The sequence below is a fragment of the Acinonyx jubatus genome, chromosome B3, assembly GCF_027475565.1.
Source record: "Acinonyx jubatus isolate Ajub_Pintada_27869175 chromosome B3, VMU_Ajub_asm_v1.0, whole genome shotgun sequence".
NCBI classification, from domain to species: domain Eukaryota; kingdom Metazoa; phylum Chordata; class Mammalia; order Carnivora; family Felidae; genus Acinonyx; species Acinonyx jubatus.
Window position 1 is genome coordinate 108158919 of NC_069386.1, and position 16247 is coordinate 108175165.

Genomic DNA, 16247 nt, shown 5'->3' on the forward strand with positions numbered 1-16247 from the left:
GGAGATCTATTCTACTATGTGTAAATTGAACGCATTTTGAGATTTAATGGTTGTTTGTTTATGTATTTAGGAGATACAACAGCAAATCCTACAGCAAAAGCACAGTATGATGTTACTGGAAAATCAAATAGGTTGTCTGACTCCTGAACTCTCTGAATTAAAAAAGCAATATGAAAGTGTCAGTGATTTATTTAATACCAAAAAAAGTGTTTTGCAAGATCACTTTTCTAAGTTATTGAATGGTAAGTTATTGAATAGTGAGTTATTGAATGGTGAGCGCATTACTGTTTTTTCTGGGAATCTTGAAGTATGAATAAATATTGCGAACATGAAGGCTTATCTAAACTTCACTGAGAGATGGTTGCAGAGATTCTATTTAAGGAAAAGGATTTATTTATGTACTTATTTATTTAGGATTTACTCACATAAATCTTTTGAGGGAAGCACTCACTGATCTATACGCCTATCATATGACATCTATTTCTTTCAAGTCCCAAATCTTTATTTCATGAAGGAAGGTCACCAACATCCTCACATTCGACCTGCTCACTGTGATGAGTGAGTCTGGTGATGTGCCTGTGAGCATGCTGTCCCTATGAGTGTCTGTGGGGGTACTGTGTGCTTGGAAAGGAGGTCGGGTATAGAAAATATACCATAATTACTTTTGAGAAATCTATTAACCTCAAAATTGGGCTTCAACTTATTACCACCTTACACAATGACTTGTACCCACATTATGTGAAGCAAGTTTCAAAGCCTCTCACTTTAACACGGGGTCTAAAGTCTTCCTTGAATGGATATAACTTCTTTTGTTTTTTTCCTACAGATCAGTGCAAGAACTTTAATGACTGGTTTGGCAACATTAAAATGAACCTTAAGGAGTGTTTTGAATCATCAGAAACAAAAAAGAGTGTGGAAGAAAAGCTGCAAAAACTTTCTGTAAGATATATGTAAATTTTAATCAAAATTTATCAAAGCTAACATACTAGAGGCATAGAACTGTATTTAACTAGATAAAATAATAATTGCTTTGACTTGCTCATTTCTCTACATAGAGATAATGTTTCCAAATAACCGAGTTTTTCCCAAATTTTTGAAACTCCGTATTTACGGGGTCACGATGCAAGGCACTTAAGCAATTTCTGTTTTCACACCTGTTCTGAGATGCTGTTTATTAACAGGGTGTAATGGTGAATCCGGTTTTGGTAAAATCATATTTCATACAAAATAAAGGCTTTGCCTAATGTGGACTTGGATGTCCCTTTACTTTTCCTTTTGTTTTTTAAGTGTTGGCTTTTTTTTTTTTTCTTTAGTATTTACTTATTTATTTTGGGGTTGGGAGAGAGAGAGAGAGAGAGAGACTCAGACTCTCAAGTAGGCTTCCCACTGTCAGCTCAAAGCCCAATGCCGCATTCAAACTCACAAACCGCGAGATCATGAGCCCAAATCAAGAGTTGAACGCTTAACCAGCTGAGCCACCCAGGAGCCCCAAAGTCTCTTTACTTTCTTGAGAGAGGTCTCTTGACTTTCTGTTAAGTTTTTTCTGAGTAACATTTCTTTTAACAGTCTCATTTAGACTTTCATGTAGCTGGTCGGAGGGTAGTGGAGGGCAGCTTGGAATAAAAGGTAATGTGCAAGCAAGCATTTAAAATGCATATGGCACCTTAAATCTTCATCACTTTAGGCTAGATTGTCTAGTACTTTTAGGGAGGGTTAGCCTTTTGTTATTTAAGCACTATTTGTATGATTTTATTTATTTTTATTCTTTTAATTTAAATCCAAGTTAATTAACATATGGTATAATAATGATTTCAGGAGTAGGACTTAGTGATTCATCACTTAACTTATAACACCCTGTGCTCATCCCAACAAATGGCCTCCTTAATGCCCACCACCCATTTAGCCCATCCCCCCACACAACACCCCTCCAGCAACCTTCAGTTTGTTCTCTGTATTTAAGAGTCTCTTATGGTTTAACTCCCTGTTTTTATATTATTTTTCCTTCCCTTCCTTTATGTGCATCTGTTTCGTATCTTAAATTCCATATATGAGTGAAATCGTATGATATTTGTCTTTCTCTGACTGATGACTGTCTAGTACTGTAGTTTGATGATGAGTCTTGCTCTCAAGCTTATGAGTGGCACTAAGTATTCCTTGTTTGATTCTTTACTTTGCTGATACTGTTCTTTATTGGTAGAATTGCCTTTCTTCTTTTTTAGTTTAAGTCCTGACTTTTTTGTCGTTGTTGTTGCCTTTAACTTTGTCCGTTGCATGGCCTTAACAAATGATGCTCAAACCTTGAAACACAAACATTGAAATAAAATTCTTATTTGGACAGAGTTAAATAGAGAATAGTCTGTGTAGTTTTACATGTTGATTACCCGAGGGGAGCAAGTATTTAGCAGCTGAGCAGAGTTGAGAAAGAAAAATGCAGCTTCCCCAGTCTTACTCCTACTGACTTTTGTGAACAAGCATTATTTTGCTTGATGTCATATCCAGCAAGTCAGATGCAGACACACATTCGACAACTAATGTAAATTATCTTTTGGTCATTTGCCATTGGCGCTAGCCATATCTCCATGGCTTTTCTTTCGTATAGGATGTTAGAAAGGTGACATGTCTACGTACCAGCTTGGAAAAGTGCTATAGGGGGGGTAGAGACCACACTTCAGCTTGCCAGTAGAGCATCACTGACTTTCTGTCTTCCTTAAGGATTTCTTAACTCTTGAAGGAAGAGGCAGTAAAACACAGCAGGTGGGAACTGTACTAAGTCATGTGAAGAAGCATCTGCCCAAAGCACATGTTAAGGAGCTTCACAGTTGGATTATAAATCAAGAAATTGAATTAGAAAAAATGGAGTCCATTTGCCAGGCACGAACAAAGGAGCTGAATGCCTGCTTGCAACAGCTACTGAGGTAGGAAGTAAAGGTGATAGCTAAATAACATATGTTTCTAATGATCTCTTTACACGTTTTGTGCATCAGTACAGCTAGCATGGGGATGTACAATACACACAAATTTCACAAATAAAATATACGTTTTCAAATCTAAGTTTGACCCTAGGAAGATAGAAGTTGAGAGAATTCTTCAAATTATCTAATATGGCAGTAGTTCAGGGGAGAGTCCAAAAAATGTTTTGTTTCCTGTTCTTTGTGATATGTTTGCGTAGCTCGTTGCTTTATAGAATCCTACTATATATATATATTTTTTAACATTTATTTATTTTTGAGACAGAGACAGAGCATGAACAGGGGAGGGTCAGAGAGAGAGGGAGACACAGAATCCGAAACAGGCTCCAGGCTCTGAGCTGTCAGCACAGAGCCCGACGCGGGGCTCAAACTCATGGACCACGAGATCGTGACCTGAGCTGAAGTCGGACGTTCAACCGACTGAGCCACCCAGGCGCCCCTATAGAATTCTCTAATACAGGCTACTGTTGTTCAGATTTTAATGTTGCGAATTAATTCTTCACCAAAGAATTAAAAAAAAAAATGTAGTAAAAGCCTGATTGGTTTACAAAATCCATGCCAACCTTCTCTTCATAGAAACACTTTTTGCTTATTTTATATTCTAACGTATGTAATCTTCTGTTAGTCTCCAGGATGACCACAGAAATCTGAGCACATGGTTGACCAGTCAAGAAGAGAAATGGAAAGAACTGGAAAAACCAGGAGAGAAAACTGAGCTATTTTGCGAAGCTGTAGCTAGAAAAAGGTATAGCTAATCCTGTATGAATATATTTTCTGCCAACATGGTTTCTTACATGGTATTGTGGCTCCTCTAAACTTTCAATGATGTTTGGAATTTTCAGGGAACAATTTGAATCTATGGCCCAGCTGAACAATTCTTTGAAGGAATATGGGCTTACTGAAGAAGAAGAAATAATAATGGAATCAACACATTTGATTGATAGATACCAGACATTTTTGAGACAATTATGTGAAATTGATGAAGAGGATAAGTTACCTCCTACAGAGGACCAGAGCTTTAATGATCTTGCACATGATGTAATTCATTGGATAGCAGGGATTAAAGAGTCCCTTATGGTTTTGAATTCATCTGAAGGCAAAATGCCGCTTGAGGAAAGAATCCAAAAAATAAAGGTATAACTGTGGAAACTAAATTTCGGAGGTCAGAATGAACTCTAATTTTTAAAAGATTTACAGGAAAACTGCAAAGATTTGTTTCTTAATGGAAAATAGAATTACTGTGGAATGGCTGAGGACATTCAGATGACTGAGCTTACAAGAGAGAAGAGCTGTGATGGATCTAAAATTATTTTAAGGCAGACAGAAGAGACAAGGTGTATTCTCTCTTTCTAAGGGCAGTACATATGGAGCTGTGGCAGGTGGGAGTTTGCTAGGATATAAAAAGAATTTATGTCAGTACAAAGACATATCCACAATGTCAAGGCGGGGCTGGAGAGGACCTCTTCTTCAGAGCAAATATGTATGGTTCAAAAGGTTATTAGATATCGAGTACATTGCATAGTTTATAAAGGTTATGACATGCCGAGGGGGTTGCAGAGGGCAAGGAACTCCCAAGCTCCTCTAAGCCCACTTTTTATCTAAGGAGAGATTCAATAGGCTTTGGTAGTTACAAATGCAGGGGACAGGAGCCCATGTGCTTAAAAGGAACCCAGAAGGATTGAAATCACAATCGAAGCATTATTACAGGAAGAAATGGTTCTGAATAGTGAGCTGTAAGAGTTGGTAAGGCTTACTGAAGTAATTGGAATCATTTGGGATTGTACGTGAAAGATTTTCCAGGGGAGGTGAATCTGGAGTAGTATTTCCAAGAAGGGAGGAAGATGATTGTTAGAGCAAAGGAGGGAAAGAGAAGACCAGGTAATAGGAATGAATTATGTTGTAGTGGAGAGACAAGAGTTGACATGGGGCTCTGCTTTTTCCTGTGGGAAGCCCTACGTCTCATTTTGGGTGTATAAAAATGTCTTGTTCGGGTTGTTTCCTTAAATAATTGAGTGGATAGAAAGAAGGATTTTCCAGGGTCTTTTGGGCATATAACTTATTTGAAGGCAGTTGAAAATCAAGAGGAGAGCAGGAATGCAGCAAGAGCAATCTGACAAATACTTATGGAGAACCGATTCTGTATAATGTAAGGAGGTATCATTATCTTTTGGGCAACGTAAAAAATGAAAAGGTATTTCTGAAATCTACTCTGCAATTGGAATCTACATAGAATGTTTATAAATAAAAAGGTATCATATGTACTTCCTCTAAGTAATGCAAATGAGATTCTAAGATCTTTATTTACTTCAGGAAATCATTTTACTAAAGCCTGAAGGGGACGCTAAAATACAGACCATCATGAGTCAGGCTGAGAGCAGCAAGGCTCCATTGGCTCCAAAGACCCTTACTGATATCAAGAACCAGTGGGACAACACACTCCATTTAGCCAACACGTATCTAAGGTAAAGGACATGCCTTCACTTTCACGCCTTTTCATTGCCCGGTGAAGCCATAACAAGTATGTTTTGTCTGCCTCCTGGATTTGGATATAATATCTGTTGGAGAGAAAGGCAGTAATGTCAGGGGCATTCACAATGTCAGAGGCAGAAATGAAGATGCATAGTTCTCGGGATCAGATAGGAAGCACATGCTGTCATAACTCTGTGACAGTGTTTACTTTGGCTGGTTCATCAACCCATGGAGCTCTCGGTAACAAATTAGCATTGTCTCCCATTCTGCTTTCAACGCTCTGCTTCTTACCAAAACCCCCTTCCCCCAGACAATTTCAGAGTCAGCATGGTATTACTGTAGAATAATTACGCCTTTAAATATATATATTCCAAGAGAGTCTTAAGTGTGTAAACATTATAAATGTCCGAATTCAGTGGATGTAATTCTGATGAAAATTCTTAATTCATATCACATGTTAAATAATATGTTTACTCTTTAGTGGAGATGTGAATTTTAGATCTTTTCTAGGAAGACAAGCAGATCAAAACTAAATTTAAGCATAAACTAGTTAGTTGGTTAATATACTGAATGATTATTTGTTTCACTTATATGAGCAAGAAAAATATAACAAAATTATATTTAAGCACAATAAAAACTGGAATGGTTTATTTTATTTATTTTTTTAATATATGAAATTTATTGTCAAATTGGTTTCCATACAACACCCAGTGCTCATCCCAAAAGATCCCCTCTTCAATACCCGTCACCCACCCTCCCCTCCCTCCCACCCCCCCATCAGCCCTCAGTTTGTTCTCAGGTTTTAAGAGTCTCTTATGCTTTGGCTCTCTCCCACTCTAACCTCTTTTTTTTTTTTTTCCTTCCCCTCCCCCATGGGTTTCTGTTAAGTTCCTCAGGATCCACATAAGAGTGAAACCATATGGTATCTGTCTTTCTCTGTATGGCTTATTTCACTTAGCATCACACTCTCCAGTTCCATCCACGTTGCTACAAAAGGCCATATTTCATTTTTTCTCATTGCCACGTAGTATTCCATTGTGTATATAAACCACAATTTCTTTATCCATTCATCAGTTGATGGACATTTAGGCTCTTTCCATAATTTGGCTATTGTTGAGAGTGCTGCTATAAACATTGGGGTACAAGTGCCCCTATGCATCAGTACTCCTGTATCCCTTGGGTAAATTCCTAGCAGTGCCACTGCTGGGTCATAGGGTAGGTCCATTTTTAATTTTTTGAGGAACCTCCACACTGTTTTCCAGAGCGGCTGCAAAAACTGGAATGGTTTAGAATCTAAATTATTAAGTGTTTGTTCTCAGGTCAAATTATGTGACAAAAATCTATTTTTTTAGGAATGCTGCAAATAATTTCTGATTTGGTTTCTGAGCTAACCTTAGTGCTATTTAGAATGCTATATTGCCAAAAGAGTCATTGGGAATAATTTATATTAGTGTTATTTTAATGCTTTTTATTGTAATGTATGTTATACTATAATATGCAGAAAGCATTCCAATTTCCTAAGTGTCATTTCTAAAATATTTTGTACAACTTAGCCATCAAGAAAAGCTTCTACTAGAAGGAGAGAAGTATTTGCAAAGTAAGGAGGATCTGAGATTAATGCTCACAGAACTGAAAAAGAAACAAGAAGTGGGCTTTGCTCTGCAACACGGTTTGCAGGAGAAGAAAGCTCAGTTAAAAATTTATAAGAAATTCCTCCAGAAAGCACAGGATTTGACATCCTTGCTAAAAGAGTTAAAATCTCAAGGAAGTTACCTCTTAGAATGCACTAAAAATCCCAACTTCAGTGAAGAGCCTTGGCTGGAGATAAAGCATCTACACGAAAGTCTTCTACAGCAACTACAGGTGAAATGGCCAAAATAAGTTTTTTAATGATTGTCATAATTATGCACAAGTATGTCATATTTGTATTTGGAACCATTTTTTGTTCTTCTGGTAAATCAAAAACTTTTAACATTTAATTTATCCTTTTTAGATACAAATACTGACTCTGTAAGGGTAGAGAGCTCAATCCAGTCAGTTTTGCTAGAGAAATCCAGTGGCCATTATTTGATTATTATGTTATTTTTTTCTCATCCAAGTTCCTATTTTCAAGGGCCAGAAGGGTTAAGATTTAAGTATCTCTCTGAAGGTGATGGTGTTGAAGTTATCCATGCATCCACCTATCCATCCATTCATCCATCATCTATTCATTGGAATAGTGTACAGGTGACCCATGAACAAAGTGGGGGGCTAGGGATGCTGAGCCCTCCCCACAGTTGAATATTTGCGTATAACTTTTTACTCCCGCCAAACTTAACTGCTAATAGCCTACTGTTGACAGGAAGCCTTACAGATAACATAAACAGTTGATTAACACATATTTTGTATATGTATTATATATCTATATTAATATATGACATGTATATTATATACTACCTAAAACATATATTACTTATAGTAAGTTAGGGAAAAGAAAATGTTATTAAGAAAATCATAAGAGGAAATACATTTACAGTACTGTACAAGCTCTGTGATAAGTGGATCCATATAGTTCAAATTCATGTTGTTTAAGGTCAGCTCTGTATTCATTATTCTGTATAAACCTTATCAGTTTCCCTCCCTTGAGTGGTCTGCAGTAAAAGAGTTAAGAGATAAATGTCAGCTTGTCACAAGGGAATGTATTCTCATAAGAGAATTGTGTGTAATTCTTTGCATATGGGAAGTTAGATCGATATAAGGATTATGTGGGTAAGAAGTCTTGCTTATACAGATTGCAGGACGTGTGCAGGGGTAAAGAGATACCTACTTGGCTATAAATTATTTAGTTTAATAATTGCTACTTTTCTGATGAGGTGTGGCCACCTTATTTTCTTATTCCAGGAAGCAGACCTGAAAATGAGTTTGTTCTTGAGTTAGGATTCCTTTTTCCTAAGACACAATGTTGGACTTGAATTCTTAGGAAAGGAATCTGAGGTTAGGCTGATCTCATATAGTCTCATTTACAACTGTGGGTATTTGATTTTACTAAGAAGGATAATTAAGGGAGCTGCTTTATTATGGATGTTTGTGATTTGATGATATAATTTGAAGCCTTTACATTTTGTAAACCTCTTGAGAAGTAAATTGTCCTTAGGAATGAAAGGAAGGCCACGAAGCATGTGATTTCAATAAGCCATTTGTGGGGGGTGGGGAGGAGGAGATTTTACATGGAAATATCTCAAATACTAAAACTTTACTTAAGAACTCTGGACAATTTATATGGCCCTATTCCTGTTTCCAGATGAAACTTCATAAAGCAAGTGTGTATGAACAATTTAATTATTTTCTGAGGGAGGAAATTCAGAGACATAATTGGTGAATTGTCAGTGGTTTTATTTTTAGGGTTCTGTGCAAAAATTGGAAGGTCACGTTCAAGAACACCATTCATACCAGGTTTGCATCGCAGACCTGAATACTACATTGGACAATCTCTCCAAGGAACTTGCCAGTTTTTCTGATAAGCCTTTGGATCAAATAGCAACTGAGGAAAAACTGCAGAAACTGCAGGTATTAAACAGTGTCCAGACACGATGGACATGAAAACAAAATCAATATTAATTACGATGAACAAATCAGTGTCTTTGGTCAGAAATCCAGTTGTTATTCAGATAATTAAAAGTAATTAATTAAAGTTCTGGCCAGTCATAGAAAATGGGGATGTTCTTCTTTTTTTTTTTTTTTTAAATATTTTATTTATTTTTGATAGAGAAAGACAGCACAAGCGGGGGAGGGGCAGAGAGAGAAGGAGACACAGAATCCGAAGCAGGCTCCAGGCTCCGAGCCATCAGCACAGAGCCCAATGCGGGGCTCGAACTCACAAGTTGCGAGATTATGACTTAAGCCGAAGTCGGATGCTCAATTGACTGAGCCACCCAGGCGCCCCCGGGATGTTCTTCTTTAGTGACCAAATCCATTTATAATTTGACTTAAACATTTCCCTGCACTCTGGAGCCTCAGAGACAGTTCCACCCGTGACCAGTCTGTACCTCCCGGAGATCTTTGTTTTAGAGCCCGTATGTGACCCCAGCAGATACTGACTAGTCAAAGGATGCGTAGTATGCAGCAAGACCAGGAGGGAAATGCTTCAGTTTCGCATTCTTTATCAGGGGCAGATGGGAGTTACAGAATTTGTGCCTTATTAACCTATATACTCACGCTGTAAATTAGAGCAGTCTCCAGATGTAAGGCTTCCAAAATCCCCTCCCAAAGTCCAACAGCACCTAGCCTCATACGGTGAGGATCACACGTGCTTTACCCACGTCCTCAAAACATGTTCCTTGGATTCTCACTCTCTGCTTTGCCAGCAAGCAGGCCTGCAAGGTGACTTCTAGAAGAAAACAAAGTAAAGCGGCTCTTTCTTTAACAGCTCCTTAACTGGAGATTTCATGGGGTGAGTCTCAGAACAGCGCTGGTGGCCTGAGTGTGGGAATTCCTCATCTCTTTCTTTTAGGGATCTGGGAATCACACAAGCCTTCTCCTCCATGGCCTGATAGTGTGACAGGGCTGCTTCCCTTTTTAACAAATATATGTCATACTTAACAAATATATGTCAGGCTCCTGCTACAAAATTAACATAGAACCTCTGATATAGACAGAAGGAATCTCAGAGGCCATCAAGTTCAGACCCCACACTTTACACGTGATAAGCTGGGTTCTGGAGAGATAAGGGACTTCCAGGGTCATCAGTTTAAATGACAGAGTAGGGGCTACACTTCAGGTCTTCTGACCCCAGTGGACAAACTCCACTGGGATATCGTGCAGTTATCTGTGGTTCAGCAGGTCCAGAAAATAACGCAGCAACTTCCCTTTCTCTGTCTCCCAGCTCCCAACCAATAGGCCTGCTTTTTCTTCCGTATTCTCTGACTGTGAATATTTCTCCCATCTCTCCAAGGTTCAAGTCAGAATCCTGGTTATCCACGCTTTCCCAGATCCCTCAATCTAGTCAGACACCAAATGCTGTCTCTTTCATCTCTGGAATATCTGTAAAGTTTGTTACTTCCCCAAGACCCCCGTTATTGCCTCCTTAGGGCAGACCCTCGGCAAACAGACCCCTGTATTCGACTTGTGAGTGGGCTCTCTGCCTGCACTTGTCACCCTCTCTATTGCAACATCCCCTTGGCCGCACCAGATCTTTCTAAAATGCAATCTGGACCTGTGTGTATTTGTTAGCATAGATCTTTTCACATTCTAATACAATTGTCTGTTTACTTCTGTGTCTCTCACTAGATTATAGGAACCTGATGGGACTGAATTTTACTCATCTATGCAACTTCAAAACCTATCATGATAGGGGCGCCTGGCTGGCTTGGTTGGTAGAGTGTGCAACTCTTGATCTCAGGGTTGTGAGTTCGAGCCCCACATTGGGTGTAGACATTACTTAAAACATAAAGGACAATTTTTAAAAAGCCTACCATGATAGGCTGGTTGAATGAATGAATGAATAAATGAATGAATGAGTGAATACTGTGTAGTCTTTTTAAAAAGCCTACCATGATAGGCTGGTTGAATGAATGAATGAATAAATGAATGAATGAGTAAATACTGTGTAGTCTATTAGGATAGTGACTAATAAATACTATCTAGTTCACGTAGCAACTTTAAGTCTTAACTCTATTTCAATAGTAACATCAGTAACTGCTATAGTACCTCAAATTCCATTTGAGTCTTGAGTTCTCAAATTAGCCTGATTTGTTCATGCATTTAGTAAATATTATTTGGGTTCCTGCTATATTTAAGATATTGCATTGGATAGATTGATTAAAGTTTTGCTCTGAATTTTAAATATTAACACTAGATTCATGTGGGCACATTCTAAATGATTCTTCTATTTTTTTCAATGCTTTGCACAAAGTAAGCCCTTATTATTTAGTATTTTGTGTAAAAAGGCTGTATCTTGAACAAAATACATACTTAACAAATATACGTTGACTGCCTCCAACGTTCTGGGAACTGTGTTATGAAATTTTCTTTGTTACTTCTTATAGACTTTTAGTATCTTATACAGTCTGTTGGAGGTTTTGATCTGGGATGCTACAGTGGTTTAAATCTTGCCCAAAGTTTTTTCTTTGTGATATGAATTGGTAAATTTATTATACTTTGCACTGCTGGAGAAGAATACTCTGTGATTTCCAAAAGTCAATGAACTCTTGTGACGATGGAAATACTTTGTGTGATCATCTTTTCTCCACTTACAGGAACTAGAGAATAGACTCAGTTTACAAGATGGCACGTTGGAGAAGATTTTAGCTTTAGCAAAATCCATCAAGAAAAATACATCTTCAGTGGGACAGAAGATTATTAAAGATGATATAAAATCACTTAAGTGTAAACAAAAGGATTTGGAAAACCGACTTGAATCTGCTAAGCAGGAGACAGAAAATTGTCTTCATAGCATTCTCCAATCAAAACGCTCAACAGAACAGAAAGAAAAGTTTAGTCTGCCAGGCAGAGAGGAGGAGGTCACTTGTGATGTGCAGGAGTCCACTCAGGACTCAGCTGTACTGGAAAAATTGGAGCAAGATTGGGAAATAAACAAGGTAAGGGCTTGTGATTGCCTCTCTAAGACATCGCGTCTGAGAAAGAAGAGGTGTTGGGCTCTGAAAAGAGGGTAGTGAATCAAGCCTTCTGATTTCATAATTAAACCCTCAATGTGCTGGCTATTTATGATGCCCACTTGTAAAAAGAGCCCTTAGAAAACTGTTCAGGATTTCGGTGGTGCAATATTACTGTTTAGTCTGTTAAAATGTCAGTCATCAACTTGGGTTGATTATTCTCTCTGATATGTAATCAGATACCGTTTCTTGGGTCAAGAGCACAAAGGCAAATTAGAAAAGGCAAAAGAAAAGAAAATGTGTTCTACCCATTTTCTGAGGGAAAAAAAAAAATCCAAGAGCCCCATTTTTTTTTTTTTTTGGTTGATTTTATAATGAAATCAGAGACTGTTTGAAAGGATAGGTTCCTTTCTTTTTCTTCTCATGTTAACCCTCTACTGCAAATGCATTTTTAAATGTTGTCAGATCGTTTGGTGTGAGAACATCAACATTCAGCCTCCTAATTCCCCCGGGGGAGAAGAAAGAAGAATGTTGTTTTGTTTTCTTTCTAAACCAAATGGGTACATTTTCCTGTGGCTCTTAAAGTGCTTTCTCATAGGTTAGAGATTGAAATGGAAAAGGCACAAAGAACCATCCAGTATACTGTATTTGAAAGCGTCTTCCTGTTAGGCAGCCTCTCACAATCCAGGGTCCAGTGGGACCATAGCAAAGATCAGACCATTCAGGCTTGAGTCCTCATCAGCTTTTTATGGAGTACGCGATCAACAGCAATGAAAAGAGCATACGCTTCTGTTGTCTTCTTAAATTTTTTTTTAACGTTTATTTATTTTTGAGAGACCAAAGACAGAGAGTGAATGGGGGAGAGGGCAGAGAGAAAGGGAGACATAGAATCTGAAGCAGGCTCCAGGCTGTAAGCGGTCAGCACAGAGCCCAACGCAGGGCTCGAACTCACGAGCCGTGAGGTCACGACCTGAGCCAAAGTCGGACTATTAACCAACAGAGCCACCCAGGTGCCCCTTCTGTTGTCTTCTTAAAACAGAAATGCATGGAAGATTATAGGAACCAGAGAGCAGTCTCTAGAAATGTGTAAAACAAGGTTAAATGCCAATAGAGCATCTCTCTGGCCATGAGGAGGACTTACTAAATCCCACTTGTCATGTCAGACACGGTTAAGGAAAATGTCTTAAAGAATGAAGGGCCCGTGCATGCGACTCTTGAGTTGTATGTATAAAAGAAACTCTTAACGGTATTTAAAGAGCAGTAGATAAGTAAAAAAATATATATAGCTGAGTGTTTTCTATCCTAATGCATGATGTTGCTAAAGGGAATTGCTTAATAACTTTTAAAATTAGCTTCTCAGACCCATTTTGGCTGTGAGCACCCAAAATTCAGTAGAGTATTGAAAACTAAAGATCATAATCCAATAATCAGAACTTTTATAGTTTATTAAGCTTTTACTTAATCTTGAATGATGAGTTATTTATAATTTATGATGCTTCATTAAGATTTTTTTCCATTGAATCATGTAAGACAAATATATTCTAATATAAATTTTTATTTGTGATGTCTTGCATATGGTCAGAAGATTCATGTGTTTGTGAAGGAGGAAATAAGCTATTTTTTTAATGTTTATTTATTTTTGAAAGAGAGAGAGACAGAGAGGGAGAGAGAGAGTGTGTGTACATGAGCAAGTGAGGGAGGGGCAGAGAGAGAGGACAGAAGATCCAAAGAGGGCTCTGTGCTGACAGCAGAGAGCCCCATGCGGGACCCGAACTTGCAAACCACGAGGTCATGACCTGAGCTGAAGTCAGACGCTTACCTGACTGAGTCACCCAGGCTCCCCAAGATAAGCTATTTTTAAAGTTAAAACCATTATAGAGGTACTTAAGTTTTCAAATAATTTTCACAGGTCTAGGATAGAGGAAACTGGTTTTAATTCTCTAGTAATATTTTATCATGATTACTTTTTACTCTTTTGTAACATGAATCTTTTTTTTTTTTCCCCCTCTGAATGTGTGCTTCTTATTTTCTCCACTCTAAGTACTGGCTGTATTTACTTTTTTCTGTGTAACATTAGACTATGTAAGACCCAGAACAATTTTAACATTGAACAGCTAGTAAAAGTGATCAAAACATGTATAGACACATATAAGATGAGGGTAAATTACTTAAGCAGGAATCTCTATATACTGAGTGCATAGAGCACATAAAAGCACAATTTACTGAATTATAAATGTAATTAATCAGAAACTCTTGTGGTAGTGAAAACAAGCACTTAATTCATTAAAAACATCCATTGAGGCCTCTTTTGTAGTAGTCATTCTGCTAGAATATGGGCATACAGTTGTCACAGCTTAAAATAAAGCACTAATTAAATATCTAATTAATGCTCACTTCACGTGCCTTTTTGGAATTTGGAAGGGCTTTTATCAGATTATTTAAAATCGTCTCCAGAAGAATTTTTAGGAAGTTTTTATTTTCTTCTACTTTTTTCTTTAGTAAATTTCATGTGATCTTAGAGTTTTGTTGAAAGTATGATTGCACTTTTCAAAAATTGCCATTACCACATGCATTGCTAAGAATTTCATTTTAGGTGAAATTTAGAGGATAACTTAGATCTGGACCTTTGGCTGACTTTTTCTTTAATATCTAAAAATATTAATTGGGGCGCCTGAGTGGCTCAGTCGGTTAAGCGTCTGACTTCGGCTCAGGTAATGATTTCAAAGGTTGTGAGTTCGAGCCCCACATCGGGCTCTGTGCTGACAGCTCAGAGCCTGGAGCCTGCTTCAGATTCTGTGTCTCCCTCTCTCTCTGTGCCTCCCCCACTCACGCTCTGTCTCTCTCTCAAAAATAAACATCGAAAAAAAGTTAAAATATTAAGGCAAAGCTGGAGGCAAGAGAAATTATACAGACTGAAGGGTAGGGGTGCTTATGATCAAATATCTTACTGAATATTTTTATAGAGATGAATTTCTAAGAGTTTTTGAATATGAAAAGGCAAAACTGCCTTCCATCCCCCCCGCCGCCCCATGTAGGTGAAGTAAAGTAACAAATCAGGGTATGATAAAAAGTGAAGACTGACTAATCTTTTAAGATTTTAGATGTCCATAAAGGGAAATGATAAAGAGGAAAAACAGGAAAGTAATACATTCTGGGTTTGTTATTATTCTAAAAACTCATAAAGTAACATTACATATTAACTGGTATTAAGTGTTCTTCCCTGCCCCTCTCCCTTCCACATGTCAACCTGCATGACATAATTGCTCCCTCAAAAAACTTTTTGTCTATAATTACTTCTTTAAATTCCTTGTCATTAGGTATAATTGTCAGTATGTCTGAGTTGGTTTTTTGTTCTTTTCAAAAATTTCTGAGCATTTATAATTTCAGTGTTTAAGAAGCATCCAGAGAAATTCTGGAAAGTAGATGGTCACAGATACAGACAAAGGTATCCCGCTGTGGGTGAGCCCCCAGAAATACAGTGGAGTCCGTACTAGAGTGAGAAGGAAAACCACTCACTGGATAAACAGTTTTCAATCCTGGGGTAAATGATGTCTATTTGGGGTATTGTTTATCCTGATAACACAGTAAAAAAAATTTTTGAAATGGAACATATAGTTGGGCTATATGCCAGCTCTGTCTTCAAAGCGTATTACTTTGCCTCTTTTTGGCCCGTATGTAAATCTTGCTTCTTACTCTAGAGGTATTTTTTATAACCTAAGATTTGTTCCTTTACAGGACACCAAGTAACCTACATAGGGTACATGGTGTTGACATCTCTGAGCAGCATGTGTTTGAGAGCATGTTCTGAAGTCCTGAAATCTTAGGCTGAGGGACCTTAGAAACTCTCTAGCCTAACTCGTGTGTTTTAGGTGAGGGAAGTGAGAGATGTTAATTGGCCAAATTCGTATTCTGGCAGCGCTGGGACTAGAACACAGCTGTCCTCTACCCAGCCTGATGCTTGGTGGCTTACCCCACCATTTTATTGACTGTGTTATGTGGGTTGTTAATTGAGGTCTAATATGCTAATGTGCTGTCTGACCTCAGTGGACCCCTTACTGTGTTCTTGTGCCTATTTTGAATTTTCTCTACTCTCGGTAAACCCACCAAATCCTGTTTCTGTCATTCCTAGCAGATAGCAGATCAACGACAGCTAGATTGGCAGACCTAGTTCGGCGGATCCTCAATTTCTGTGTAATCTGCTTTATAATCCACAGATGGT

General features: G+C 38.0%; 1 protein-coding gene across 12 annotated transcripts in view; it reads left to right on the forward strand.

Annotated features, from left to right (window-relative positions):
* The window catches only part of SYNE2 (spectrin repeat containing nuclear envelope protein 2), a 343315-nt gene that overhangs the window by 164988 nt on the left and 162080 nt on the right, over window positions 1–16247 (forward strand). For all 12 annotated transcript variants that reach the window (XM_027065882.2, XM_027065880.2, XM_027065884.2 and 9 more), the window contains 9 exons: window positions 71–242; window positions 827–939; window positions 2713–2915; window positions 3595–3714; window positions 3812–4103; window positions 5280–5431; window positions 6992–7301; window positions 8820–8984; window positions 11672–12013. In XM_027065882.2, coding sequence (XP_026921683.2) covers window positions 71–242; window positions 827–939; window positions 2713–2915; window positions 3595–3714; window positions 3812–4103; window positions 5280–5431; window positions 6992–7301; window positions 8820–8984; window positions 11672–12013 — 1869 coding nt within the window. The remainder of the gene's footprint in view (window positions 1–70; window positions 243–826; window positions 940–2712; window positions 2916–3594; window positions 3715–3811; window positions 4104–5279; window positions 5432–6991; window positions 7302–8819; window positions 8985–11671; window positions 12014–16247) is intronic.